At 42.1% G+C, this 27,350-nt stretch overlaps 1 protein-coding gene and 1 pseudogene across 1 annotated transcript; both read left to right on the top strand.

Annotated features, from left to right (window-relative positions):
- Positions 1 to 8,340: 8,340 nt before the first annotated feature.
- On the top strand, positions 8,341 to 12,343 carry LOC141841631 (protein AUXIN RESPONSE 4). The gene is given in 3 exon segments (XM_074729817.1): positions 8,341 to 8,434; positions 8,436 to 9,534; positions 12,082 to 12,343. Coding segments are annotated over 3 exon segments (1,365 nt in total). The 5' UTR covers positions 8,341 to 8,375; the 3' UTR covers positions 12,289 to 12,343.
- Positions 12,344 to 24,816: 12,473 nt separating this feature from the next.
- LOC141836045 (uncharacterized) overlaps positions 24,817 to 27,350 on the top strand; it is a 12,064-nt pseudogene continuing 9,530 nt past the window's right edge.

Here is a 27,350-nt window from a genome sequence, read left to right as displayed (position 1 = left end):
ATGACTCGTTCAGCTTCATGCCTTCGGCGTCCAGATCATGCAGTATTAATTGCATATCCTGGACTTGGGATGTCACGCTCTTGGAATCCACCATCTTGAAATCCAGAAACCGGCCGACGATGAATTTCTTCAGTCCGGCGTTCTCAGTCTTGTATTTCTTCTCAAGTGACTCCCACAGAGATTTTGCCGTCTCCAATGAACAATACACGTTATACAACGAGTTGTCCAATGCGTTGAGAATATAATTTCGGCATAGAAAATCTCCATGTGACCACGCGTCGCAAGCAGCCTTGCTACCTTCCGTAGCGGCTGGCGGGTCTTCACGCAAAAATCGTACGAGGTTTAGCGTTGTCAAGTAGAACAGCATCTTTTGCTGCCATCTTTTGAAGTCGGCTCCGTTGAATTTCTCCGGCTTCTCTCCGTGCGGAATGGTTGTCGGAATGGCGGTCGGTACGGCCGTCGGAACGTCGTTGGTTGCCATATCAGATTGCACGAATATCGTTTACGACTGTTGAATCCGGTAGCTCCGGGAGTACGCAAACTGATATGTATCGTCGAGGCTAGTGTTCGACACTATCTCCATAAACGATATTGCTCCGCTACGGTGCTAACGGATAGCAGCAACTCGTTCCCAAGATACAACGACGATCGCCTCGGAATAGTGGCACTCCAAATTCCGAGACCGACGAACTCTCTCGTAGGCTTTTTGGACTCCGAATGCACTAGATGGATGAATGCACAAGGAAGAGAAGAATCGATGAACTGATCGATGAGTTTTCCATCATCTGGAGGGTTCTATTTATACTAAGTGAAGAGGTTGTGTGAGTGGATGTGACCCTTGGACGAGATCAATCTGGACCGTCAGATCTGGAGGGTTGTAACCCTTCATATAGTCCTCTTGATCTCATCCATCAGATCTGAAGAGTTGTGCCCTTCAGATCTCGCCTTTTGTCATCAGCCGTCGGATCTGAATCTCTTGATCCATTTGATCTGACGCTTCAGATCAGGTCTCATCACAGCGGTCAGATCGTGACTCTTCGCTCACCCAATCAACAGTCCAGTCATCTCTTCTTGCCCAGGTGGATGTGCAAAGTGCGCCTACAAAGCGCCCATTGCGCACGTGGCGGGCTCACAGGTGCGAGCACCTGCTCGCCCATGGGTAGAGATCACCTGTGCTTTTTGTGTTAACTCCATTAACACAACAACACATATAAGGAAACTTTAGCTTGCGCCGGTTAGCGATGTGGGACTAAAACCCCATCTTTTCCTTAACGTTATTTTGGACACAACTTTAGCCAATTAATTTCTCATTCATCCGTAATCGGTTTTGAGCAAATTAATAGTCTAGATTTATCTACGCGAAACATAGATTTCGAATTTGAAATCATATCAGACTTCCAACGATCGATGACACCTTAATTTTGCCTTGCAAAATCATATCCAACAACTATAACATCATTTGAAATGTTTTCTATTATGCAACTGTCATGTTTAGATATATATTTTCAGTAATTAAAAAGACTAGCTATATTGCACGTACTTCGAATATATAGTTGATAGTTTTCACTTTCTGTTATCTAGGAATAGTTAGCTAGTTACATATATTATATTGTACCAGTAAGGTGAGAAGGTTATGCTAATTTTGTTAAGATTTGACGATTTTTTACAATTCTTTAGTTGCTCGTATCTGTTCACGTTGACAATGGGTCAATGACTGTCATTTCATTATTTGGCATTTAAATTATTTATTTTTCTTTGCTTTTGCTGTTGTTTGAAAACGTTGCTATGATGAGCTAGCGCTAACATATGTAAAAAAGAACTCTAGCTGCTCACCAGTTTAGTGTCAATTTTCAGTGTTTGATTCTACATTTTGTTTGTAATGCAGTAATAAATTTCATACCTTTTTTGAGATCAAACTAACTAACGTGGGTGGAGAATGGTTCTTCTAATTAACTTATTGATGTGTGATTTTGATTTCATAAGGAAATTAAACAAACTGTTGTTATTTGTTTTGAGCTTGTCTTTTGATGAATGAATACAAGTCGTTATTCGTTCAAAACAAAACTTGTGAATATAATGTTTGTGTTACACGGAGCAAAAAGTTTGCATTAATGATTATATATTTTTGTAAAAATATTGTTAAGAGAGATATATATAAAATTATCGACCCCAGAAAAGTCTAATAAGATTTTAAAAAAAAAAACCCCAAGGCAGTAAATTTCATTCGTGAGGTAAAATAATTTAAGAAACATTTGAATCTGGGTTTTTGTCTCTCTACCTTTGTTTCATGTTAATTCTTCAATTTTTTTTCTTATTTTTATTTAAAGAAACAGAACAATAAAATATTTCTATAACTTTTTTACATTATTACAAATTTAATATTTCAATTCCCGAGGAAGGCGATGAATCGGAGGGAGTCGGCCATGGCCCATGGTGTAAGAAGATTAACGATTAATTGTGTTAATTCTGATAGATTAACAATTATATAATCTATGATTATATATAAGTTAATTGTGTTAATTAGCGATGAATCGATCATGATCGATCACCGCAAAATGATTGTTAAATACCGTACGTGTGCGAATTTAAAAAAAAATACATAGTGTAATTAATAAATGATAACAAATATCATAAAAATAAAAATGATAATAATGGAAGAAAATTTTCTAAGGAAAAATAATAATAACAATGTAGAATGGATAGAAGATTATTAAACATCAAATTAGAAATTTGACTCCAAAATCAATTAATTTTACAGAACACAACAAACTAATAAAATTATAAATTAATAAAAACTACTAATTCTCACCTAGAAAAAATTATAAATTATCCCTTATTCATGATTCTTATCCTTTTATAATAATGCAAACTCAGATCAAACACATGCATGCAGAGCGAGAAGCTTCCATCCTCTTATAATAATGCAATCTCAGATGATCAACAAGCTTTATCTCCGCTTGTTAGGGAGAAGACCAACTAAAATCCCAGCCGCAAAACCAGCAAATCCAAACGCCGTTACCATGCCAAGCGTCTGTGATCGTGTGAGATCAGAGGCATCGGACAAATCTTGTGATCGTGTGGGTGACGCTAGATACTGCAAACCGGCTGTTTTGTTCGTGTCTTTTACTAAGCTCAATAAGTTTCTCTGTGTTTTTCTCAACCTCCGCTATCCTTTTTTCAAGATCAGCGAGCCATTTAGACGTATTGGGCAACGTCTGTGATCGTGTGAGAGACGCACTGGATAAATCTGCTGGATATTGCAACCGACCTAACCGACTGTTTTGTTCCTTGAGGCCTTTCCCAAACATAAGAAGTCGTTCCTCTTTGTTTTTCTCGGCCTTGGCTATCTTTATTTCAAGATCAGTGAGCTTACACGCAACACTTTTCTTTGTGCTTTTCTCGATCTTGGCTATCCTTCTTTCAAGATCAGTAATTAGCGTTTGCTCGGCAGCGAGGAATTTAGACGTGTCTCCATTAGGGAACTCTTTCTGATTGTCCGCAACGACACCTTCAGCGGACTCTTCGTCGTCGGATTCGTTCTCGCTGAAGGAGAGGGAGGTGGTACGGGAGAGGCGATCTATCTTTAGTTCAAGATATACTAGCTTAAAAATTTTACTTACGTTTTTGTCGGCCTCGGCTAGCCTTATTTTAAGATCATTAAACTCTTTCTGATTGTCGACCACTGCAGCAACAGCAGCATCAGTGGACTCTTCGTCGTTGGCTTTGTTCTCGCCCACGGTGTTTGAGGTGGGATAGGTGAGGGATTCGGCCATGAGAGAGGATATATATCAAAGACGATAGAACACACGATCGAGCTTATAAAAAGAGCGAGGATGAGCTTTTAGGATTTTGGGTTTCGCTTAGCTTAGCGGTGGTGCGGAAAGATAGAACACCAGCCTATACAAAGAAGAGCTTTTACAGTTTGCTTCACGGTGGTCCGGAAAGATAGAACACCAGCCTGAAGCTAAGAAACGGACAATTTAACAAAAAGTTAGTAACATATATAAAATTGGACAAATATTAAAAAGGTATGTCGAGAATCATATATAAAATAAATTATTTTCCTTTTTAATTTAATTTACTAAAAATATTTATATAAACGCACCTCTCTGTCCTCTTATAGTCACAAATGTAACCTCTTCCGTACTCTCCGCCTACTTACAGTCCTTTCTCTGCTTTCTCTTATTTCCGTGTCCTCTCGCTTGACTTGTGGTTTTCACTTATCTCCCTGTCCTCTCTCTTGCTCGTCTTCTCTCTCGCCTGACTCCTCTCTATCCTCTCTTGTCGTAACATCCTTTCTTTCTCTCCTTACTAACAGTACGTATATTTATCAGTCTTCGCATCCGGCCACCTCCACCTCCATCTCCGGCTCTCCACCTCCATCAATGGCAGGCCCAAGAGATATATATTTTACACGAGCATATCAATGATTTGAATGATCTCATCCAAAAGATGATAGGTATTATATAGAGGATCGATGGTCTCCAAGCTGCTGTAATAGAGGATATTCAGTACAATTGTTACATATCAACACGCGTATATATAACAGGTATAACGCACAATTGTTACATATCAACACGCGTATATATAACAGGTATAACGCACAATTGTTACATATCAACACGCGTATAACAGTTATAACGCATATAACACAGAACTACAGTCTCATGGCTGTAGAGGAGGCGACGGCAGCGGCAGCTGCAGCGACGGCGGCGGAAGCAGCAGTGGCAGTGGTGAAAACGGCGGCGGAGTCGGCTTTGGGGTTAATTTTAGTAATTTAGAGACGGCGGGCGGTAGGATTTGGAGTCAGTTTTAGTACGTAGTTTTATTATGTATCTGCAGCTATTTGCCATTTGACCCTCCCACTCTGTCTTTTTGGTTGCAAATGATAAATCCTAGTCAGTCTTATAGACTCAAGCCCTGGGGTGGTCGGTCCGGTCTCACGAAAGTTTCCCACCGACCACCAGGGTAAATCGGGAAGCGCATACGGTGGTCAATCCAGATGTCCATCATCCTTTGATTGCGTTCCCCATTTGGAGGAAAATTCCTGCAGATACACCGTAACTGAGGATCGAACCACGAGTCCCTGGGTCACAACCCAGATGCTCTACCGTTACACCATTACCCCGGGGACATCTTTTTGGTTGCAAAGCTTGTCCATTTGGTAGCTATTTTGTAAAATCAGTTGTTTGATTTGCCTGCTGATTTACTTAGTTGATCGACGGCGATTGCAATCCTTTTAAGTTGTGGAATTTTGTTTACAAAACTTGATATGGAAACAAGCCTGCTGTCGCCTACATGCGATTCAGTTTAAATCAGACCTGTTTCTGGGGCTGAAGAGTTTTTAATGATTTTTTTCCCTTTCAACATCGTAAATATTATTTATTCTGAGGATCGTGTACCTTCTGCTAATTTTGGTTTTAACTACTGGCACATTTGCTTGGTGAATTCCTCCATCAAGGTCAGTTAGCTCGAATGGGTAAACCCTAAACTCCTCCATCAAGTTATATTTATTTCTATTTTTGTGATATTTTTTTCTATTATGATGAATCATTATTCAAATGCTTATCTACATCACTCAAGTTCTATTTTGCAAAATTAGTTATGGAGTAGAATTACACAAGAAGATAAGGATTTAAATCTAAATTTTGATGAAATCAAAATAATATTTTCTTTCATTGTGGTAAATTATAATTTTTCAATTTACTTTCTCACATAGTCACATATGATCTAACAAATAAATTTTCAACAATACAGTGCAGTTTCACTAATTATCCAATAATTTCTCAGTTCATGCCTGATTAACACGCTAGGAGCAATTTCGCAAATACAAATTATCTATTTATAATTCATTTTGGTTTAATCTCTCCCGCGACGACCAGCGAGTTGTAGATCTCGAACATCAACCTGCGCTCAAACGCGCTGGAGCTGGTCTTCGCAGGTCCAGACTTGGGGATCCGCTTCGACCACGACCAGGCATCCGACCCGGTAATCGCAGCTGGCGTCTTCCCGGCGGCCGACAGCATCCAATCGACGTACGCGTCCCGGACGCGGGTCACAATATTGACCAGGGACGGGATCCGGATCCGGATCCTGAACCGGGTCTTGCCGATCCGCCGCCGGAGCCGCATGAACCACCGGCCGCCGCCACCTCCCGCGCCGCCGAGCCTCGACGACGGCGTCGCCTTCTTCCCCTTCGCTGGCGCCGTGCTCTCCATCTTTTGGTACCTTCTTCTCCTCCAGTAGGAGTTTATGCCTTTGTAGAACCTGATCGGAACGATCTGTTGATCCATGATCGATCGATCGGATCTCTTCGATGCTATTTTTCTCTGGTCGATCGATGAGAAGCACTTAGAAGAAGAAGAAGAGTAGGATGATGGATGGAGTGGAAAATGGTGCCCATTTAAAGGCGGCGGCTCTTAGCTTAAATCGTGGCTCTGCTTCTTCATCAATGGATGACTTGACCCTCACTCTCAGTCAGCAAGACAATTTTGTGGGAGTTGACCATTGATGAGGTCGCGCGGAGTTTGCCTTTCGTTTTATCTGAATTCTTCAAATTGTGCTGCTATATTTTAAAAGGCACGAATAAGTTAAACTTCCACTTCAGAAAATTAAGAAGATCACAGCGGAATCGGTTCGTCTGTCAATTCAATTTAAATTTAATTGATTAATTTATTAATTTTTGCATCGATGGACTTGGCTCTTTAAGGAGACTTGTTCTTACTTTGACAGTTCTGATAGAAATATATAATAATTATATGTGGCTTAAATCGCATGCTTGCACAGTTTGCCAGTTGACAAACTTGACTTTTTGGTGTTTTGCTTATCCGCATCATTAACAAATCAAGATTTTTTTTCACAAAGAAAATGATAGCCATTTATTGATTGGTTATGATGTTCATTTCAGAAGGAAGATGACAACTACGACCTAAATTGCAAGGCATATTTGTTATTGCAAAAGAACAAATGCAAGGAACCTTATGAAAGTTATAATTAAATACGTGTAATAAAGTTTTTTTTTATCCAAAACAGCAGTAACACAATGATAAAAACATGGTATGGGATATTCTCCAAGTTAAGTTTTTTTTCTTGATAAACAAATGTGTTTATGAACCACGTGTCTCATGCATGCTCTCCACCCTTCCATCGATTAAGATTGTTTCTCAATCTTATGCAGTCCACAAGCAAACTTTTCTAAGTAGTTAACCTTTTACAGAGAATGACCAAAGTTATAACTCTTATGGCATGCCAAGGTCAATGTTGCATTAACGACCAATCTCTGGCTCCTTATAATCCGTTGTTCAAATTAGTCAAAAACATCAGGTTTTGAATCAACTCTAATGTCTCATGTTTCTTCCAAATTTCCTGTTTGCACGTTCAATTTCAGCAATACGAGTCCAAATATCAACTTTTAAAACGTAAAAAAAATACTGATCCCAGAGTGGAACGTTCAAAACTGGAATTCTGTTCCATCATGGAGTGCTCCATTTCCAACCTCATGCTAGGGAGAAGAAGAACAATTCAGTTCAGGCAAGGCAAATGCGCTAGAACTCATTACCTGGTTGCTTCCTTGAACTCTGAAAAAGTTAAAGGTCAAACATTTACTTGAATATATATATGCATATGCTTCAACTGCATACGTCCTTCATCCTCATTCACAAATCACAATGAGTTACAGCAACAGAAGCTTGTTCAACATGGTGGCCACCATCATCATCCTCCATGTGCTGCTGCTCTTAAGCTTGCAATCTCCTGCTGTTGAGGCGGAAAGCTTGATCGCGTTCCCGAAAGATGCTGCATGTGAATTTGGTGTTCGAATCGTTGCCGCAAGGCTCCAACGAGGCTTCTCGCTCTTCGGGTTGCTCCAATGGCTCCAGCAACAATGGCGGACGGTGCCCGATTGGCCCCTAGCTGAGCTGAACCGATCATTGAGTTCAAGATATCTGTACCTTTACCTCATTGCTTATGTTATTTCATTCTTTTTAGACTATACCAATTGTAAAGGAGTTTCATGAGAAGGATCAAATCAAATTTATTGTAGATTTTAATCCAAAAAGTTGCAATCTTTACAAGTCTATGCTTTTCTAACTACCAAGAAGAGAGTTTTGTATAATTTACTAATTCAATCTAATTACGCCAATATTGTTTGATATTGTTTAATTGTCTGCGATTTATCCGTTATGAGGCCGAGTCAAACCGGCCGGTTCAATTGGAGAAACTTCAAATTTGTTGAGTGCGAGACGAGTTAAATTGGCCGGTTCGCAATGTGTGGGTGTTGGGGGCGTCACACTTCGTGTGTTAAGTGGAGCGTGAAGCGGCGGCGACACAAACATCAAACTGTCAACTGGAGTCTCCCCGAGTTCTGCTGTTTACTCATGGCGGATGCCACTTCTAGTTCCAAGAACGAGGTCGACGGCTCGAAGGCCTCCGAAGACCTCTACCTCCCTTCAAACCAGCTCCCGTCGCTTGCCCGTCGCCTCTGCGTTCGCTTTCTGGGCTTACCTCGCCGCCTTTGTCGCCCTCATCGCCCTTCTCCTCCCTTACCCTGCCCCCTCTGACGAGCATTCCTGGTTCTTGTCTTTCCCTGACGACCTCCGTCTCCACCACGCCCGCGGCAAGTTCATCAAGGCGCACGCAGTCGGCGCCGCTGCCCTCCACGTATTCGCCGTCGAGGATGGTCCTCCGGACGGTGACGCTGTCCTTCTCCTCCACGGCCTCGGTTCCAGCTCCTTTTCTTTTCGTCGCGTTCTCCCCTCCCTCGCATCCACTGGCCAGCGTGCCGTTGCCATTGACCTCCCCGGATCCGGCTTCTCCGATGCTTTTCCGGATGGTGATGGCCGGTTGGGTGGGCCCTTGGGTTGGATCTTGGATGTCTTCAAGGAGATCAAGGAAAAAGGGATCTTTTGGGGCTTCGATCATCTCGTCCAAACGGGGGAAATGCCCTATGATCAAATTGGTGTTAGGGTTTCTGGAAATGATGGCTCCGAGAGCTCTGCTTACAGTCCGGCGGATATAGGGCGAGTTATAGGGCAGGTCATTGACTCTATGGGTTTAGCTCCGGTTAATCTGGTTCTCCATGATTCGGCCGCGCCGGGGGCCTTGAGTTGGGCTTCAGCAAGTCCGGGATTGGTCAGGAGTGTGACATTGCTCGACTCTTCTGCGGATCATGCAGCGTTTCCTTCGTGGTTTCTAGGGACGCCAGTTCTTGGCCCGCTTCTGCTTAGGTCGAGGTTTATGTTCAGTGGGCTGCTGAAATTGTGTTGCTCGAGATCCATGGATGGGTTGACGTCAGAAGCTTATAGGCTTCTGCTGAAGGCGAAAGACAGGAAGAAGGCAATTGTGGCAGCTGGCAAGGCACTGAACTATAGCTTTGATTTGGGAGAGTGGACCAGGTTGGAAGCCATGAAGGACGTACCTCTTCAGGTTCTATGGTCCAATATGTGGTCGGATAGATGGATTGATGAGGGCAAACGGATATCTGCCATTTCTCAACATGGAAAATTTGCCTACCATTCAGGTGGTCGATGGCCTCAAGTAAGCATTTTTCTCTTATAACCAACTTTTGTGTGAAACTTATGGTTAGTAGCATGGCATGTTGCATCTCTCTTGAATACCTTCAAAAAAAAAATAATGTAGAGGGGCAAGGCATGTCAAGTTACTAGGTTGTCATAGTCTTAACTTCACAAAATGGTATATCTGTCTATCTATTTAGACTAAAATACATTTAAGAGTAACTTCTATGCGAGTCAATTTTTCATTCAGACACTACTTTTCAACAACATAGTTTGTTCAAAAATTTTATTTTATTTTCAAAAAAGAAGTTTAACTTGGTTTTCATATATGTGGCAAAATTTTCCTTCCTGAATTCACCTATGAACAAGGTAACTGTACAGTTGTATCTATGTTGTATTGTCACTTTTTTCTCTTTGTAAAATACAATATTAGATGGCACAGAAGCCTGCTTTATAGTTACAATTAAGCCTTTAGGAACCTTTAATGTCTTTGCATCTGATTGTAAATGTGTTTTTTTGTCATTGTCAATCGAATTTCCTCCCCTTATGTAAAGCCCTCCTCAAGCTTCATTATGATTTAAGATTTTGATTTTTTTTCCCACTCTCTTCGTTCTTTCTGCGATTAAGGTCTTCTTCAAGACTCATGGTCTTTGGCAATCTCATCTCTTGTGATCTCTATCTCACCACCTATTTGGCATCCGTTCTCCGTTCATACCCGAATTCCCTCATCTTTTCCCTTGCCCATACTCCTAGATGGCAGAGGGTTTTTTTTTCCATCCTTTGTTGAAGAGGGAACAATGTGAGGAGAGAGAGATAGAAGAAGAGAAGAAGAAAGAGGGACTGCAAGATTGAGGAGAGAGAAAGGGACAGTGGGAGAGAGCAGTTTAAAAGATATATAAATTTACTTAAAACAGGTTGATTTTATCATAATCAGCTCCCTATCCATATCTGTCATTTTCATTTTGTTTGAGCATCCAAGATTAAACACTTAAACATCTGCAACAAGCACTATGGTTCACATTTTATCAAAATCTTTTCAATTTTCCTAAATCCTGAAGATTGACAGGAATAAGATTGAATTTCAGGAAAAGCACACTATAAGTCAACTGAGTCCTAATGTATAACTGTTGGAATGAGTGAGTGAATTTGAGGTAAAACACGCTAAGTCAATTGAGGCTGAACATATAACTATTGTCAGGCTCCATAGGTCATTGCAAATCCAACCAATTGGTGAGACTGCCAATTTGGTTCTCCAAGATGGAATTGTTGCAAGTTGTGGCCCTAATCTTTTTCCCAAGGAAAATCAATGAACCTCTTCACCCAAGTGAATAGAATCCTCTATGTTATCACTCCATCCTCCAAAGTGTTTTGCCGGCTTGGTTTGTCTGTAAGGAAAGAGATAAGCGATGGGTGGGACAGAGTGGAAGGATCATAAAATTGTATATATATCATGGATCATATACATATTCGTGTTGTTGTCCTTCTCCCCTTTCCTTGACATTCCTATCTCCTCTTAGCTCAGATATCCATCCAAGTAGACCAAGCCTCAAGGTTTATATCAAAAAATGAACTAAAGAATATGATATTTGACAATCACAGCTATGGGAGCATTCAATTCACGTGACTCTATGAAAAATGATCTATGCCACTAAGATAGCAAGAGAACACTAATTTCAAGGGTATGCCATCTCGAACTTGGTCTGTGAAGCCTTTGGTCTAACAATGAACTGTCCTGAAACAACTGCTCTTAATTCCTTTTTGGTGTCATCCAGAGGCAGAAGCCTTTGGTCAAATATTTGAAGCTTTAGATACTGAAATATCCTAGAACAGCAGCTCTTAATTCCCTTTTCATGAAATCCTCTCTCTTTCATCGGCTAGCAACCCCAAGCTGGTTGTGACAGTCCAAATTGGCAAAGATTTGGATATAAATTATATAACCAAGAATATCAAAGGATTAGATATCCCGAACAGCAGGAATTACTCAAAAAGAACAACAGGAGAATGTTTTTGGAATCAAGGGGATCACAAGGTTGATGGACTTGTAGACATGTGATTTAGCAATCAAGTTTAACTAAGAGTCAATATTCACCTATTTATTTCTTGTTTTCAAATGACTTTTGCTCAAGACGCTAGACAATGGTGCGAAGGCATTGGAATTCTTGAAGGATGATAACAAATAGCAGATATTGAGCAAGATGTTATGTATTAGGCATGTGAATAAAGAATAACTTATATGTGATTGACTTACTTGATAAACCAATTTTTGTTGTTGTCATATTGGTTATCCATGAATTACTAAATTTGACATACATCTATGCTAAATGTATTACTCTTTCATAGTTTTTGAGATATGGGAGGTTACATAATTGTTCATCCACCAAATTATTTAACTCAATTAGTTTCCTTTACTGTATCTATTTTACTGTCTCGGAAATGTTTTTCTTGGTGCTTGGTTCCTTAAGAAAAGCATCCCAAGGAATTTTCTCGTTAACAAATTCTTGTATATCTTCTAGAAATTTTTAGTGCTTTGGATCTTTAACTGAATATTCAAATGATGCTAATATTGTAGGAAGATGTTCCAGAAGAAATAGCAGGTCTGATTTCTCAATTTTTGTCCTCATTACCGAAGCTGACTAAGAAGATCACAGAAGAGCCTATTCCAGAGCACATTCAGAGATTGTTTGACGAAGCAACTGATGACCATCACCACCATCACCATTACCACGGACATGGCCATGATCATATGTATGGTGTTGATCAGGGATGGGGTATGTGATTCTTAGTAATGAAACTGTCACTGTGATTCCTACATAGTTGCCCTTTCTAAAGTTTCTTTGTGTCTTATTTGGTAGACTTGTTGGCAGTCTTGTCATTTTCCTGCCAGTTATCCGAAGTTTTCTTTGGGTTGAGATGTCTCCACCTTGTGGAGCAATTTCCCTATTGACTTGTTTCGAGTACTAATACACCACTAGTAGAGAACTAATTGACCAAGAAATTGTGTTGGAGGTTGCAAGTTTTTCATTTCCCTTCTTTTTATCCTCTTGTTATTTTAAATCATCAATGTGGATCTTATATTTGGATGAAAAAGACTGCTGAAGACAAGCTTGTCCCTTGGGAGAAAAAAATGTGAAATCAGATTTTAAGTATATTTGTGGAAAAGTTTGTACTCGATCTGAATTAATTGGAAATTAGTTCATGACAAGATGAACAATGGAACATCGTAGGAGGTTGTTAGTGAAGCGAGTTGATCTTGTGAGCTGATAAATTGGAGGAAATTATTCACAAATAAATAATATTATTTATTACAAATCATCCTTAACTTTATTGGCCTCTGCCTTGCAATATAATTCCGCTGCGAATCCATTACGATTAACGGCCGAGATGCACTCCTCACATCCAACGATCACGGAGTCATAGCCAAATCGACGGCGCAGATAAACGCCCTGCAACAACCCGATTCGCACACCATGGACGGTCCAGATTTATTCCCTACAAAAATATCGCATCTAACCAATCACATCACACAAACCTTCAGTTTCATTTACTCATTAAACGTAACCAAGTATTACCAGTCTGATGAATGGAGTACAACAGGGGACCCACGTTTCTCAGCAATGGCATTCGAGGTGTCTCAGGGAAAATAGTTCGGAAACCAACCGCGAATTATCGTGGAGTCCGCAATATAAATATAACGTTATCATAAATCGGTTCTCGCCGCCGACCCTCTTCGCCTGCACCGCCCCAATCAACCTCTCTCTCTCTCTCTCTCAATACATCTCGCAATTTAATCCCCTTTATTATTATTTTTTATTAACACTCAATTTCCACCCGCCCTTCTAAAATCCTTGTTTCAAATCGATCTATTTAAACCCCGCGTCGGGTTCCATTCCATGGCGTTCCACATCGCTTGCCCGCTCACTTGGTAACTGTGGTGCAGCAGTAAGTCATTGGTCTGAGTTTGGGATGATAGGTTTCGTCGCTCTATTCAAGCAAAGTTGGATTTGGTTACTGGTTTCGTTAATTGAGAATTGCGTTAACTTTTTGTTCATCGAGAGTTTTGCATGTATGTTTGATTAAATTTTCTAACATAATTAACTAGAACTGAAATAATAAGTTTGTTCATGGTTGCTTATCATTCCTCAGTTTTTTTTTTTGTCCTATACGTAACTTCCACTGCAGTCTTCTTCTGATTATAATTCGTGATTTTTGTTTCTTATGTCGGGAAATATTTCTAATTTGGCCAATTGGGATTGACATTAGACATATGAAGGCTAGGCTAAAAGATTATAGTGTCCTCACTTCTTTATTGCATGGTTTTTTATACCTTGACCATCATGTTCTATGCTTCATTTCCCTAAATGATTTTAACATGTCTGAATAATGTATTAGTAATTATTGCTTTAACATTCTTCACACACAATGGAATTGTCTCTTGTAACTTCCTATCCTATTACTGCCCTCTCCTCTCTTTGACGCCCGCCTGCCCTTTTTTTGTCTCATACGTAACTTCCCCTGTAGTCCTCTTCTGACTCTCTTGTAACTTCCTGTCCTATTGCTGCCCTCTCCTCTCTTTGACGCCCGCCCTTTTTTGTCACATACGTAACTTTCCCTGCAGTCCTATTCTGACTTTTGTAACTTCCTGTCTTATCGCTGCCCTCTCCTCTCTCCGACGCTCGTTCGTCTCTCTTACTCTTCTATATTTGCTCGCCTCACTCCACCTCCGCACCGCACCGCACCACTCAATATTTCCGCAGTAATATCATCTCCGTTCTCCTCTTCCACATGGATAACAGAGCCCTATTCGAGCATATGCGTTTTTTGAATAATCGAATTATTGATCTAAAAAGGGTCTTCGGCGAAGGTTTGGAAATGGTCGGTAATGTCCAAGCTGAACTCAGAACTATCCGCGAGCAACTACAGCAGATAATAACATCTGTAGAAAAAGTACGGGAGGGCGCGGAACTGGAGAAAGCGCATACAGCTCAAATGATACAAGATATTAACAACAGCCAGCAACTGGAGAACGCGCGTACAGCTAAAATGATGGAAGATATTAACAACAGACAACAACTAGAGAACGCGCATACAGCTCAAATGATAGAAGATATTAACAACAGACTGCAGCACTTGGAGGAGATCGTCCGCTGCAATGGCAGCGGTGTCCGCATCATTACCATGGTAGCGGCGGCAGCAGCAGCGGCAACGGCAGCGGCAATTGTATTTAGAATCGTTGGCAAATCTAATAGCCGCGGCGGTGGCTGTGGTGGAAGCGACGGAGGCGGCAGTGGCGGTTGAGGCGGCGGCGGCAGTCGAGGCGGCGGCTGCGGGGGTCCCCATGCCTGCCTTTTTTGTCTCATACGTAACTTCCCTTGTAGTCCTCTTCTGACTCTCTTGTAACTTCCTGTCCTATCGCTGCCCTCTCCTCTCTTTGACGCCCGCCTGCCCTTTTTTTGTCCCATACGTAACTTCCCCTGCAGTCCTCTTCTGACTCTCTTGTAACTTCATGTCCTATCGCTGCCCTCTCCTCTCTTTGATGCCCGCCTGCCCTTTTTTGTCCCATACGTAACTTCCCCTGCAGTCCTCTTCTGACTCTTGTAACTTCCTGTCCTATCGCTGCCCTCTCCTCTCTCCGACGCCCGTTCGTCTCTCTTACTCTTCTATATTTACTCGCCTCACTCCACCTCCGCACCGCACCGCACCACTCAATATTTCCGCAGCAATATCATCTCCGTTCTCCTCTTCCACATGGATAACAGAGCCCTATTCGAGCATATGCGTTTTTTGAATAATCGAATTATTGATCTAGAAAGGGTCTTCGGCGAAGGTTTGGAAATGGTCGGTAATGTCCAAGCTGAACTCAGAACTATCCGCGAGCAACTACAGCAGATAATAACATCTGTAGAAGAAGTACAGGAGGGCGCGGAACTGGAGAAAGCGCATACAGCTCAAATGATACAAGATATTAACAACAGCCAGCAATTGGAGAACGCGCGTACAGCTCAAATGATAGAAGATATTAACAACAGACAACAACTAGAGAACGCGCATACAGCTCAAATGATAGAAGATATTAACAACAGACTGCAGCGCTTGGAGGAGATCGTCCGCGGCAATGGCAGCGGTGTCCGCATCATTACCATGGTAGCGGCGGCGGCAGCAGCAGCGACAACGGCGGCATCAATTGCATTTAGAATCGTTGGCAAATCTAATAGCCGCGGCGGTGGCTGTGGTGGAAGCGACGGAGGCGGCAGTGGCGGTCGAGGCGGCGGCGGCAGTGAGGCGGCGGCTGCGGGTGTCCCCACGCCTGCCTTTTTTGTCCCATACGTAACTTCCCCTGCAGTCCTCTTCTGACTCTCTTGTAACTTCCTGTCCTATCGCTGCCCTCTCCTCTCTTTGACGCCCGCCTACCCTTTTTTTGTTCCATACGTAACTTCCCCTGCAGTCCTCTTCTGACTCTCTTGTAACTTCATGTCCTATCGCTGCCCTCTCCTCTCTTTGATGCCCGCCTGCCCTTTTTTGTCCCATACGTAACTTCCCCTGCAGTCCTCTTCTGACTCTTGTAACTTCCTGTCATATCGCTGCCCTCTCCTCTCTCCGACGCCCGTTCGTCTCTCTTACTCTTCTATATTTAATCGCCTCACTCCACCTCCGCACCGCACCGCACCACTCAATATTTCCGCAGCAATATCATCTCCGTTCTCCTCTTCCACATGGATAACAGAGCCCTATTCGAGCATATGCGTTTTTTGAATAATCGAATTATTGATCTAGAAAGGGTCTTCGGCGAAGGTTTGGAAATGGTCGGTAATGTCCAAGCTGAACTCAGAACTATCCGCGAGCAACTACAGCAGATAATAACATCTGTAGAAGAAGTACAGGAGGGCGCGGAACTGGAGAAAGCGCATACAACTCAAATGATACAAGATATTAACAACAGCCAGCAACTGGAGAACGCGCATACAGCTCAAATGATAGAAGATATTAACAACAGACAACAACTAGAGAACGCGCATACAGCTCAAATGATAGAAGATATTAACAACAGACTGCAGCGCTTGGAGGAGATCGTCCGCGGCAATGGCAGCGGTGTACGCATCATTACCATGGTAGCGGCGGCGGCAACGACGTCGACAATTGCATTTAGAATCGTTGGCAAATCTAATAGCTGCGGCGGTGGTTGTGGTGGAAGCGACGGAGGCGGCAGTGGCGGTCGAGGCGGCAGTGGCGGTCGAGGCGGCGGCTCGCGGGGGGTCCCCACGCCTGCCTTTTTTGTCCCATACGTAACTTCCCCTACAGTCCTCTTCTGACTCTCTTGTAACTTCCTGTCCTATCGCTGCCCTCTCCTCTCTTTGACGCCCGCCTGCCCTTTTTTTGTCCCATATGTAACTTCCCCTGCAGTCCTCTTTGACTCTCTTGTAACTTCATGTCCTATCGCTGCCCTCTCCTCTCTTTGATGCCCGCCTGCCCTTTTTTGTCTCATACGTAACTTCCCCTGCAGTACTCTTCTGACTTTTTTAACTTCCTGTCCTATCGCTGCCCTCTCCTCTCTCCGACGCCCGTTCGTCTCTCTTACTCTTCTATATTTACTCGCCTCACTCCACCTCCGCACCGCACCGCACCACTCAATATTTCCGCAGCAATATCATCTCCGTTCTCCTCTTCCACATGGATAACAGAGCCCTATTCGAGCATATGCATTTTTTGAATAATCGAATTATTGATCTAGAAAGGGTCTTCGGCGAAGGTTTGGAAATGGTCGGTAATGTCCAAGCTGAACTCAGAACTATCCGCGAGCAACTACAGCAGATAATAACATCTGTAGAAGAAGTACGGGAGGGCGCGGAACTGGAGAAAGCGCATACAGCTCAAATGATACAAGATATTAACAACAGCCAGCAACTGGAGAACGCGCGTACAGCTCAAATGATAGAAGATATTAACAACAGACAACAACTAGAGAACGCGCATACAACTCAAATGATAGAAGATATTAACAACAGACTGCAGCGCTTGGAGGAGATCGTCCGCGGCAATGGCAGCGGTGTCCGCATCATTACCATGGTAGCGGCGGCGGCAGCAGCAGCAACGACGACATCAATTGCATTTAGAATCGTTGGCAAATCTAATAGCCGCGGCGGTGGCTGTGGTGGAAGCGACGGAGGCGGCAGTGGCGGTCGAGGCGGTGGCGGTCCAGGCTGCGGCGGCAGTTAAGGCGGCGGCTGCGGGGGTCCCCACTGCCAGCCTTTTTTGTCCCATACGTAACTTCCCCTGCAGTCCTCTTCTGACTCTCTTGTAACTTCCTGTCCTATCGCTGCCCTCTCCTCTCTTTGACGCCCGCCTGTCCTTTTTTTGTCCCATACGTAACTTCCCCTGCAGTCCTCTTTTAACTCTCTTGTAACTTCATGTCCTATCGCTGCCCTCTCCTCTCTTTGATGCCCGCCTGCCCTTTTTTGTCTCATACGTAACTTCCCCTGCAGACCTCTTCTGACTCTTGTAACTTCCTGTCCTATCGCTGCCCTCTCCTCTCTCCGACGCTCCGTTCGTCTCTCTTACTCTTCTATATTTACTCGCCTCACTCCACCTCCGCACCGCACCGCACCACTCAATATTTCCGCAGCAATATCATCTCCGTTCTCCTCTTCCACATGGATAACAGAGCCCTATTCGAGCATATGCATTTTTTGAATAATCGAATTATTGATCTAGAAAGGGTCTTCGGCGAAGGTTTGGAAATGGTCGGTAATGTCCAAGCTGAACACAGAACTATCCGCGAGCAACTACAGCAGATAATAACATCTGTAGAAGAAGTACGGGAGGGCGCGGAACTGGAGAAAGCGCATACAACTCAAATGATACAAGATATTAACAACAGCCAGCAACTGGAGAACGCGCGTACAACTCAAATGATAGAAGATATTAACAACAGACAACAACTAGAGAACGCGCATACAGCTCAAATGATAGAAGATATTAACAACAGACTGCAGCGCTTGGAGGAGATCGTCCGCGGCAATGGCAGCGGTGTACGCATCATTACCATGGTAGCGGCGGCGGCAACAGCAGCAACGGCGGCGGCAATTGTATTTAGAATCGTTGGCAAATCTAATAGCCGCGGCGGTGGCTGTGGTGGAAGCGACGGAGGCGGCAGTGGCGGTCGAGGCGGCAGTGGCGGTCGAGGCGGCGACGGCGGTCGAGGCGGCGGCTGCGGGGGTCCTCACGCCTGCCTTTTTTGTCCCATACGTAACTTCCCCTGCAGTCCTCTTCTGACTCTCTTGTAACTTCCTGTCCTATCACTGCCCTCTCCTCTCTTTGACGCCCGCCTGTCCTTTTTTTGTCCCATACGTAACTTCCCCTGCAGTCCTCTTCTGACTCTCTTGTAACTTCATGTCCTATCGCTGCCCTCTCCTCTCTTTGACGCCCGCCTGCCCTTTTTTGTCTCATACGTAACTTCCCCTGCAGACCTCTTCTGACTCTTGTAATTTTCTGTCCTATCGTTGCCCTCTCCTCTCTCCTCTCTGGCTGACCCTTTCGATCTAATCTTTGCTTTCGACTTGCAGTCGTCGGTTTGCGATTGCGATTTGGGATTCGGCGTTGTGCCGTGGTGCGAGGCTTTGACTGCGTAGATTGGTGCGCAGAATTGGCGGTCCCCACGCCTGCCCTTTTTGTCCCATACGTAACTTCCGCTGCAGTCCTCTTCTCTGAAATCTGACTCTCTTGTAACTTCCTGTCCTATCGTGTAATTGGCAGTCTCCACCCCTGCCCTTTTTTGTCCCATACGTAACTTCCCTTGCAGTCCTCTTCTCTAAAATCTGACTCTTTTGTAACTTCCTGTTCTATCGTGGAATTGGCGGTCCCCATGCCTGTCCTTTTTTGTCCCATACGTAACTTCCCCTGCAGTCTTCTTCTCTGAAATCTGATTCTCTTGTAATTTCCTGTACTATCGCTGCCCTCTCCTCTCTTTGACGCCCGTTCGTCTTTCTTACTCTTCTATATTTTTTGGCCTCACTCCACCTCCGTACCGCACCGCACCAATCTCAATATTTCCGCAGCAATATCATCTCCGTTCTCCTCTTCCACATGGATAACAGAGCTATCCTATACGAGCATATGCATTTTTTGAATAATCGAATGATTAATCTACTGTAATTTCTCGATTTATCTCCTCAAAAATGATCATGGGGCCGATCATGTGGGGCCGTTAAGGTGGCGAATTCCATCTTTTTGCAGAAAAGAATGATTGATCTAGAAAGGGTCTTCGCCGAAGGTGTGGAAATGGTCTTCCCTTGCAGTCCTCTTCTCTAAAATCTGACTCTCTTGTAACTTCCTGTCCTATCGCGGAATTGGCGGTCCCCACGACTGCCCTTTTTTGTCACATACGTAACTTCTCTTGCAGTCCTCTTCTCTAAAATCTGACTCTCTTGTAACTTCCTATACTATCGCTGCCCTCTCCTCTCTTTGATGCCCGTTCGTCTCTCTTACTCTTCTATATTTATTGGCCTCACTCCACCTCCGCACCGCACCGCACCAATCTCAATATTTCCACAGCAATATCATCTCCGTTCTCCTCTTCCACATGGATAACAGAGCTATCCTATACGAGCATATGCATTTTTTGAATAATAGAATGATTGATCTACTGTAATTTCTCGATTTATCTCCTCATAAATGGTCGTGGGACCGATCATGTGGGATCGTTAAGGTGGCGAATTCCACCTTTTTGCATAAAAGAATGATTGATCTAGAAAGGGTCTTCGCCGAAGGTGTGGAAATGGTCTTCCCTTGCAGTCCTCTGAAATCTGACTCTCTTGTAACTTCCTGTCCTATCGCGGAATTGGCGGTCCCCACCCCTGTCCTTTTTTGTCCCATACGTAACTTCCCCTGCAGTCCTCTTCTCTGAAATCTGACTCTCTTGTAACTTCCTGTACTATCGCTGCCCTCTCCTCTTTTTGACGCCCGTTCGTCTCTCTTACTCTTCTATATTTATTGGCCTCACTCCACCTCCGCACCGCACCGCACCAATCTCAATATTTCCGCAACAATATCATCTCCATTCTCCTCTTCCACATGGATAACAGAGCTATCCTATACGAGCATATGCATTTTTTTGAATAATCGAATGATTGATCTACTGTAGTTTCTCGATTTACCTCCTCTCAAATGGTCGTGGGACCGATGGTGTGGGGCCGTTAAGGTGGCGGATTCCACCTTTTTGCAGAAAAGAATGATTGATCTAGAAAGGGTCTTCACTGAAGGTGTGGAAATGGTCGGTAATGTCAAAGCTAAACTCAGAACTATCCGCGAGCAATAGCAGATAATAACATCTATAGAAGAAGTACGGGAGGGCGCGGAACTGGGAAAAAATATCAATATGCATGTAACTTAAGCTTGATTTGGGAGAGTGGACCAGGCTAGAAGCCATGAAGGACATACCTCTTCAGGTTCTATGGTCCAATATGTGGTCGGATAGATGGATTGATGAGGGCAAATGGATATCTGCCATTTCTCAACATGGAAAATTTGCCTACCATTCAGGTGGTCGATGCCCTCAAGTAAGTATTGTTCTGTTATAACCAACTTTTGTGTGAAACTTATGGTTAGTAGCATGGCATGTTGCATCTCTCTTGAATACCTTACAAAAAAAATCATGTAGAGGGGCAAGGCATGTCAAGTTACTAGGTTATCATAGCCTTAACTTCACAAAATGGTATATCTGTCTATCTATTTAGACTAAAATATTACTGGATTCCATAATCCACATACATTTAAGAGTAACTTCTATGCTAGTCAAATTTTCATTCAGACACTGCTTTTCAACAACATAGTTTGTTCAAAACTTTTATTTTATTTTCAAAAAAAGAAGTTTAACTTGGTTTTCATATATGTGGCAAAATGTTCCTTCCTGAATTCACCTATGAACAAGGTAAATGTACAGTTGTATCTATGTTGTATTGTCACTTTTTGCTCTTTGTAAAATACAATATTAGATGTCACAGAAGCCTGCTTTATATTTACAATCAAGCCTTTATGAACCTTTCATGTCTTTGCATTTGCTTGTAAATGTGTTTTTTTTGTCATTGTCAATCGAATTTCCTCCCCTTCTGTCAAGCCCTCCTCAAGCTTCATTATGATTTAAGATTTTGATTTTTTTTCCCCACTCTCTTCATTCTTTCTGCGATTAAGGTCTTCTGCAAGACTCATGGTCTTAATTTGGCAATCTCATCTCCTGTGATCTCTATCTCACCACCTCTTGGGCATCCGTTCTCCGTTCATACCCTAATTCCCTCATCTTTTCTCTTGCCCATACTCCTAGATGGCATAGGGGTTTTTTCCATCGTTTGTTGAAGAGGGAGCAATGTGAGAAGAGAGAGATAGAAGAAGAGAAGAAGAAAGAGGGACTGCAAGATTGAGGAGAGAGAAGGGGACAGCGGAAGAGGGCAGTTTAAAAAATATATAAATTTACTTAAAACAGGTTGATTTTATCATAATCAGCTCCCTATCCATATCTGTCATTTTCATTTTGTTCGAGCATCCAAGATTAAACACTTAAACATCATGTATATCTTGTGTATACAAATGCAACAAGCACTATGGTTCACATTTTATCAAAATCTTTTCAATTTTCCTAAATCCTGAAGATTGACGAGAATAAGATTGAATTTGAGGAAAAGCACACTATAAGTCAACTGAGACCTAATGTATAACTGTTGGAATAAGTTAGTGAATTTGAGGTAAAACACGCTAAGTCAATTGAGGCTGAACATATAACTGTTGTCAGGCTCCATAGGCCATTGCAAATCCAACCAATTGGTGAGACTACTAAGTTGGTTCTCCAAGACGGAATTGTTGCAAGTTGTGGCCCTAATATTTTTCCCAAGGAAAATCAGTGAACCTCTTCGTCCAAGTGAATAGAATCCACTATGTTATCACTCCATCCTCCAGAGTGTTTTGCCGGCTTGGTTTGTTTGTAAGGAAAGAGATAAGAGAAGGGTGGGACAGAGTGGAAGGATCATGAAATTGTATATATATCATGGATCATATACATATTTGTGTTGTTGTCCTCCCCTCTCCTTGACATTCCTATCTCCTCTTAGCTCAGATATCCATCCAAGTAGACCAAGCCTCAAGGTTTATATCAAAAAATGAACTAAAGAATATGATATTTGACAATCACAGCTATGAGACATTCAATTCACGTGACTCTATGAAAAATGATCTATGCCACTAAGATAGCAAGAGAACACTTAATTCAAGGGTATGCCATCTCTAACTTGGTCTGTGAAGCCTTTGGTCTAACAATGAACTGTCCTGAAACAACTGCTCTTAATTCCTTTTTGGTGTCATCCAGAGGCAGAAACCTTTGGTCAAATATTGAAGCTTTAGATACTGAAATACCCTAGAACAGCAGCTCTTAATTTCCTTTTCATGAAATCCTCTCTCTTCCATCCGGTAGCAACCCCAAGCTGGTTGTGACAGTCCAAATTGGCAAAGATTTGGATATAAATTATATAACCAAGAATATCAAAGGATTAGATATCCCGAACAGCAGGAATTCCTCAAAAAGAACAACAGGAGATTGTTTTTGGAATTAAGGGGATCACAAGGTTGATGGACTTTGTAGACATGTGATCTAGCAATTAAGTTTAGCTAAGAGTCAATATTCACATATTTATTTCTTGTTTTCAAATGACTTTTGCTCAAGACGCTAGACAATGGTGCGAAGGCATTGGAATTATTGAAGGTTGATAACAAATAGCAGATATTGAGCAAGATGTTATATATTAGGCATGTGAATAAAGAATAACTTATATGTGTTTGACTTGATAAACCAATTTTTGTTGTTGTCATATTGGTTATCCATGAATTACTAAATTTGACATTCATCTATGCTAAATGTATTACTCTTTCATAGTTTTTGAGATATGGGAGGTTACATAATTGTTCATCCACCAAATTATTTAACTCAATTAGTTTCCTTACTGTATCTATTTTACTGTCTCGGAAATGTTTTTCTTGGTGCTTGGTTCCTTAAGAAAAGTATCCCAAGGAATTTTCTCGTTAACAAATTCTTGTATATCTTCTAGAAATTATGCATAGATGTTTATGTTTAGTGCTTTGGATCTTTAACTGAATATTCAAATGATGCTAATATTGTAGGAAGATGTTCCAGAAGAAATAGCAGGTCTGATTTCTCAATTTTTGTCCTCATTACCGAAGCTGACTAAGAAGATCAACAGAAGAGCCTATTCCAGAGCACATTCAGAGATTGTTTGACGAAGCAACTGATGACCACCATCACCATTACCACGGAAATGGCCATGATCATATGTACGGTGTTGATCAGGGATGGCGTATGTGATTCTTAGTAGAGAAACTGTCACTGTGATTCCTACATATTCTTGTCATTTTCCTGCAGTTATCCGAAGTTTTCTTTGGGTTGAGATGTCTCCACCTTGTGGAGCAATTTCCCTATTGGCTTGTTTCGAGTACTAATACACCACTAGTAGAGAACTAATTGACCAAGAAATTGTGTTGGAGGTTGCAAGTTTTTCATTTCCCTTCCTTTTATCCTCTCGTTATTTTAAATCATCAATGTGGATCTTATATTTGGATGAAAAAGACTGCTGAAGACAAGCTTGTCCCTTGGGAGAAAAAAATGTGAAATCAATATTAAGTATACTTGTGGGAAAGTTTGTACTTGATCTGAATTAATTGGAAGATAGTGCATGACAGTTCTTATTGATACTCATTGGTAGGTCGACAAGATGAACAATGGAACATGGTAGGAGGTTGTTAGTGAGGCGAGTTGATTTTGTGAGCTGATAAATAGGAGGAAATTATTCACAAATAAATAATGTTATTTATTACAAATTATCCTTAACTTTATTGGTCTCTACCTTGCAATATAATTCCGCTGCGAAACCAATACGATTAACGGCCAAGATGCACTCCTCACATCCAACGATCATTGAGTCATAGCCAAATCGACGGCGCAGATAAACGCCCTGCAACAACCCGATTCGCACGCCATGGACGGTCCAGATTTATTCCCTACAAAAATATCGCATGTACCCAATCACATCCCACAAACATTCAGTTTCATTAACTCGCCAAACGTACCGAAGATATTACCAGTCTGATGAATGGAGTATAACAGGGGGCCCACGTTTCTCAGCAATGGCATGCGAGGTGTCTGTGTGAAAATAGTTCGGAAACCAACCGCGAATTATCGCGGAGTCCGCAATATAAATATAACGTTATCATAAATCGGTTCTCGCCGCCGACCCTCTTCGCCTGCACCGCCCCAATCAACTTCTCTCTCAATGTATCTCGCAATTTAATCCCCTTTATTATTATTTTTTATTAACGCTCAATTTCCACCCGCCCTTCTAAAATCCTTGTTTCAAATCGATCGATTTAAACCCCGCGTCGCGTTCCATTCCATGGCGTTCCACATCGCTTGCCCGCTCACTTGGTAACCCCCGCTCTCTTTCCTCCCTCGCCCCTTCCCCCTTTCCCACATAGCGCTCTCGCCCTCTCACTGCTGAGCCTTTCGATCTAATCGTTACTTTTGCCTTGCAGCCGCAGGATTTGCGATTGCGATCTGGGATTCGGCGCCTCGCCGGGGCGCGAGGCTTTGACTGCGCAGATCGACGCGCTCGAGGAGTTCTTGAGGGATCCATGGGCCGCCCGCCCCGCCGCCGAGGAGGAGGAGGAGGAGGAGGAAGAAGAGGGGAGAAGGGTGTTGTCCAGGTCTGGGCCCCCCGTGTGGCGCCCGCAGTGGCCGCGCCATCCGTGGCGGCTGATGATGCCGGCGCGGGCGACGAGGTTAAGCGTGCGGTGCTGCAGCGGCAGGCGCTGGCTGCTTCCTTGGCAGCGGAGGATTATGTTCGGAGGTTGGAGACCGGTGGTACAGCAGTAAGTCATTGGTCTGAGTTTGGGATGATAGGTTTCGTCGCTCTATTCAAGCAAAGTTGGATTTGGTTGCTGGTTTCGTTAATTGAGAATTGCGTTAACTTTTTGTTCATCCAGAGTTTTGCATGTATGTTTGCTTAAATTTTCTCTAACATTAACTAGAACTGAAATAATAAGTTTGTTCATGGTTGCTTATCATTCCTCAGTTTTTTTTATATGGTATACACATCTAAATCTTATCTTTCTCATTATAATTCGTCATTTTTGTTTCTTATGTTGGGAAATATTTCTAATTTGGCCAATTTGGATTGACATTAGACATATGAAGGCTAGGCTAAAATATTACAGTGTCCTCACTTCTTTATTGCATGGTTTTTTATACCTTGACCATCATGTTCTATGCTTCATTTCCCTAAATGATTTTAACATGTCTGAATAATGTATTAGTAATTATTTCTTTAACATTCTTCACACACAATGGAATTGCTATTTTTTTCAGTTAGTTTGACCTTATTATATTTCATTTATTCAGAATTTATTTAAATAATAGAGCTTCAATCTTCTCTACTTCATCACATGTTGATGACATAAAGAAATCATGGGAAATGGATTTTTTTTTTTTTTACAAATCAGTTACTGGGCAGTTTAGAGAAAATTTAGCTATTGAGAGTTAAGGAATCATGAATTTGTCTGTCCTGTTAGATAAACCGGGATAAATAAATTTAAAAAAGTAAGTAGGTAAAACTGCAGCTCCATTTGAGATTTGCATTAAAAATTTTGGAAGAGTTTAAGATATCAAGGAGGAAAAGTTTGAGTAAAAGTTTGTGGTGTGAATATTATAATCCTTATAGAGGAAAAGTTTCATTATATAATCCTTCGCCCTGTGAATATTATTTCTCATGTCACATTAAGTTGTTTGCGTATGTTTTTTGTATTTATTGTTTCTAATTAATATGAAAGACCTGATATGTAAGATTGCTTTTGCTATACCAGGAGGCGCCAGGAGAAGCAGCTAACAACCTTGATGGAGAATATCAAGGCAACTCTGCTGTGAAGGTCATGTGCCGTATATGTTTTTCTGGGGAACATGAGGGAACTGAGAAAGCTTTGAAAATGCTGTCTTGCAAATCATGCAACAAGATGTACCACAGAAGTTGCTTAAAAACATTGTCAGAGCATAGAGGTTTTTATCCACTACTCCATGCTGCATTAGGAACACTTAGCCTTCAATTCTTTAACATCTAAAAATATTCTGCAGATTTATTCGATTGGAGTTCATGGTCTTGCCCCTCTTGTCGCATTTGTGAGGTATGTCTTTTTCCTGCTCTTAGTTGGTAGGTCATGAGCTTTTGCCAAGAATAAGAATGAGTTTATGAGCATTTATGCTCTGTATCCTGAGCTTCTTTCTCATACTTCATTTGATGGCATTTAGCCTAAGAATTATGGATAGAAGTTACCTAGATTAGGTTGTCTATGTATTTCTTGTTTAATAAACAGGGCAAATTCTAACAGTGGTAACTAATTAACTATAGGTTGCTAGCTTACACATTGTGGCCTTATCAGTATCTAGTGCTATGGTGAAGTATTATAGGCTGCTGATATTATATCTGCATGTTAGTCTATTTGCAATAAGTCATTGCTGCACTTATTATGCTTTTTGGCCCATCGTCCTTTAGTTTTTTATGCAATAAAATATGTGGATTTTGATTGGTGACATTGATGTTAACTAAGACTGTATTTGAAAAAGCCTTTTGTTGCTTAAGGAAAAATTCTGATTATTCTTTCCATGTTATGGTTGTCCCTTCAACTCCCTTACACATCCATTTTTCACTTTCTAAATGCTTACATAACTATTTTGATCTTACACGTCATTGTTACCTACCATTGGTTAATTCAACGAATATAATTTTGACATGATATTAATTT

The sequence above is a fragment of the Curcuma longa genome, chromosome 1 (genome assembly GCF_044706935.1).
Source record: "Curcuma longa cultivar G26 ecotype Majalengka, Jawa Barat chromosome 1, ITB_CL_G26_1.1, whole genome shotgun sequence".
Classification (NCBI taxonomy): domain Eukaryota; kingdom Viridiplantae; phylum Streptophyta; class Magnoliopsida; order Zingiberales; family Zingiberaceae; genus Curcuma; species Curcuma longa.
This window is presented reverse-complemented; position numbering and strand designations above follow the sequence as displayed.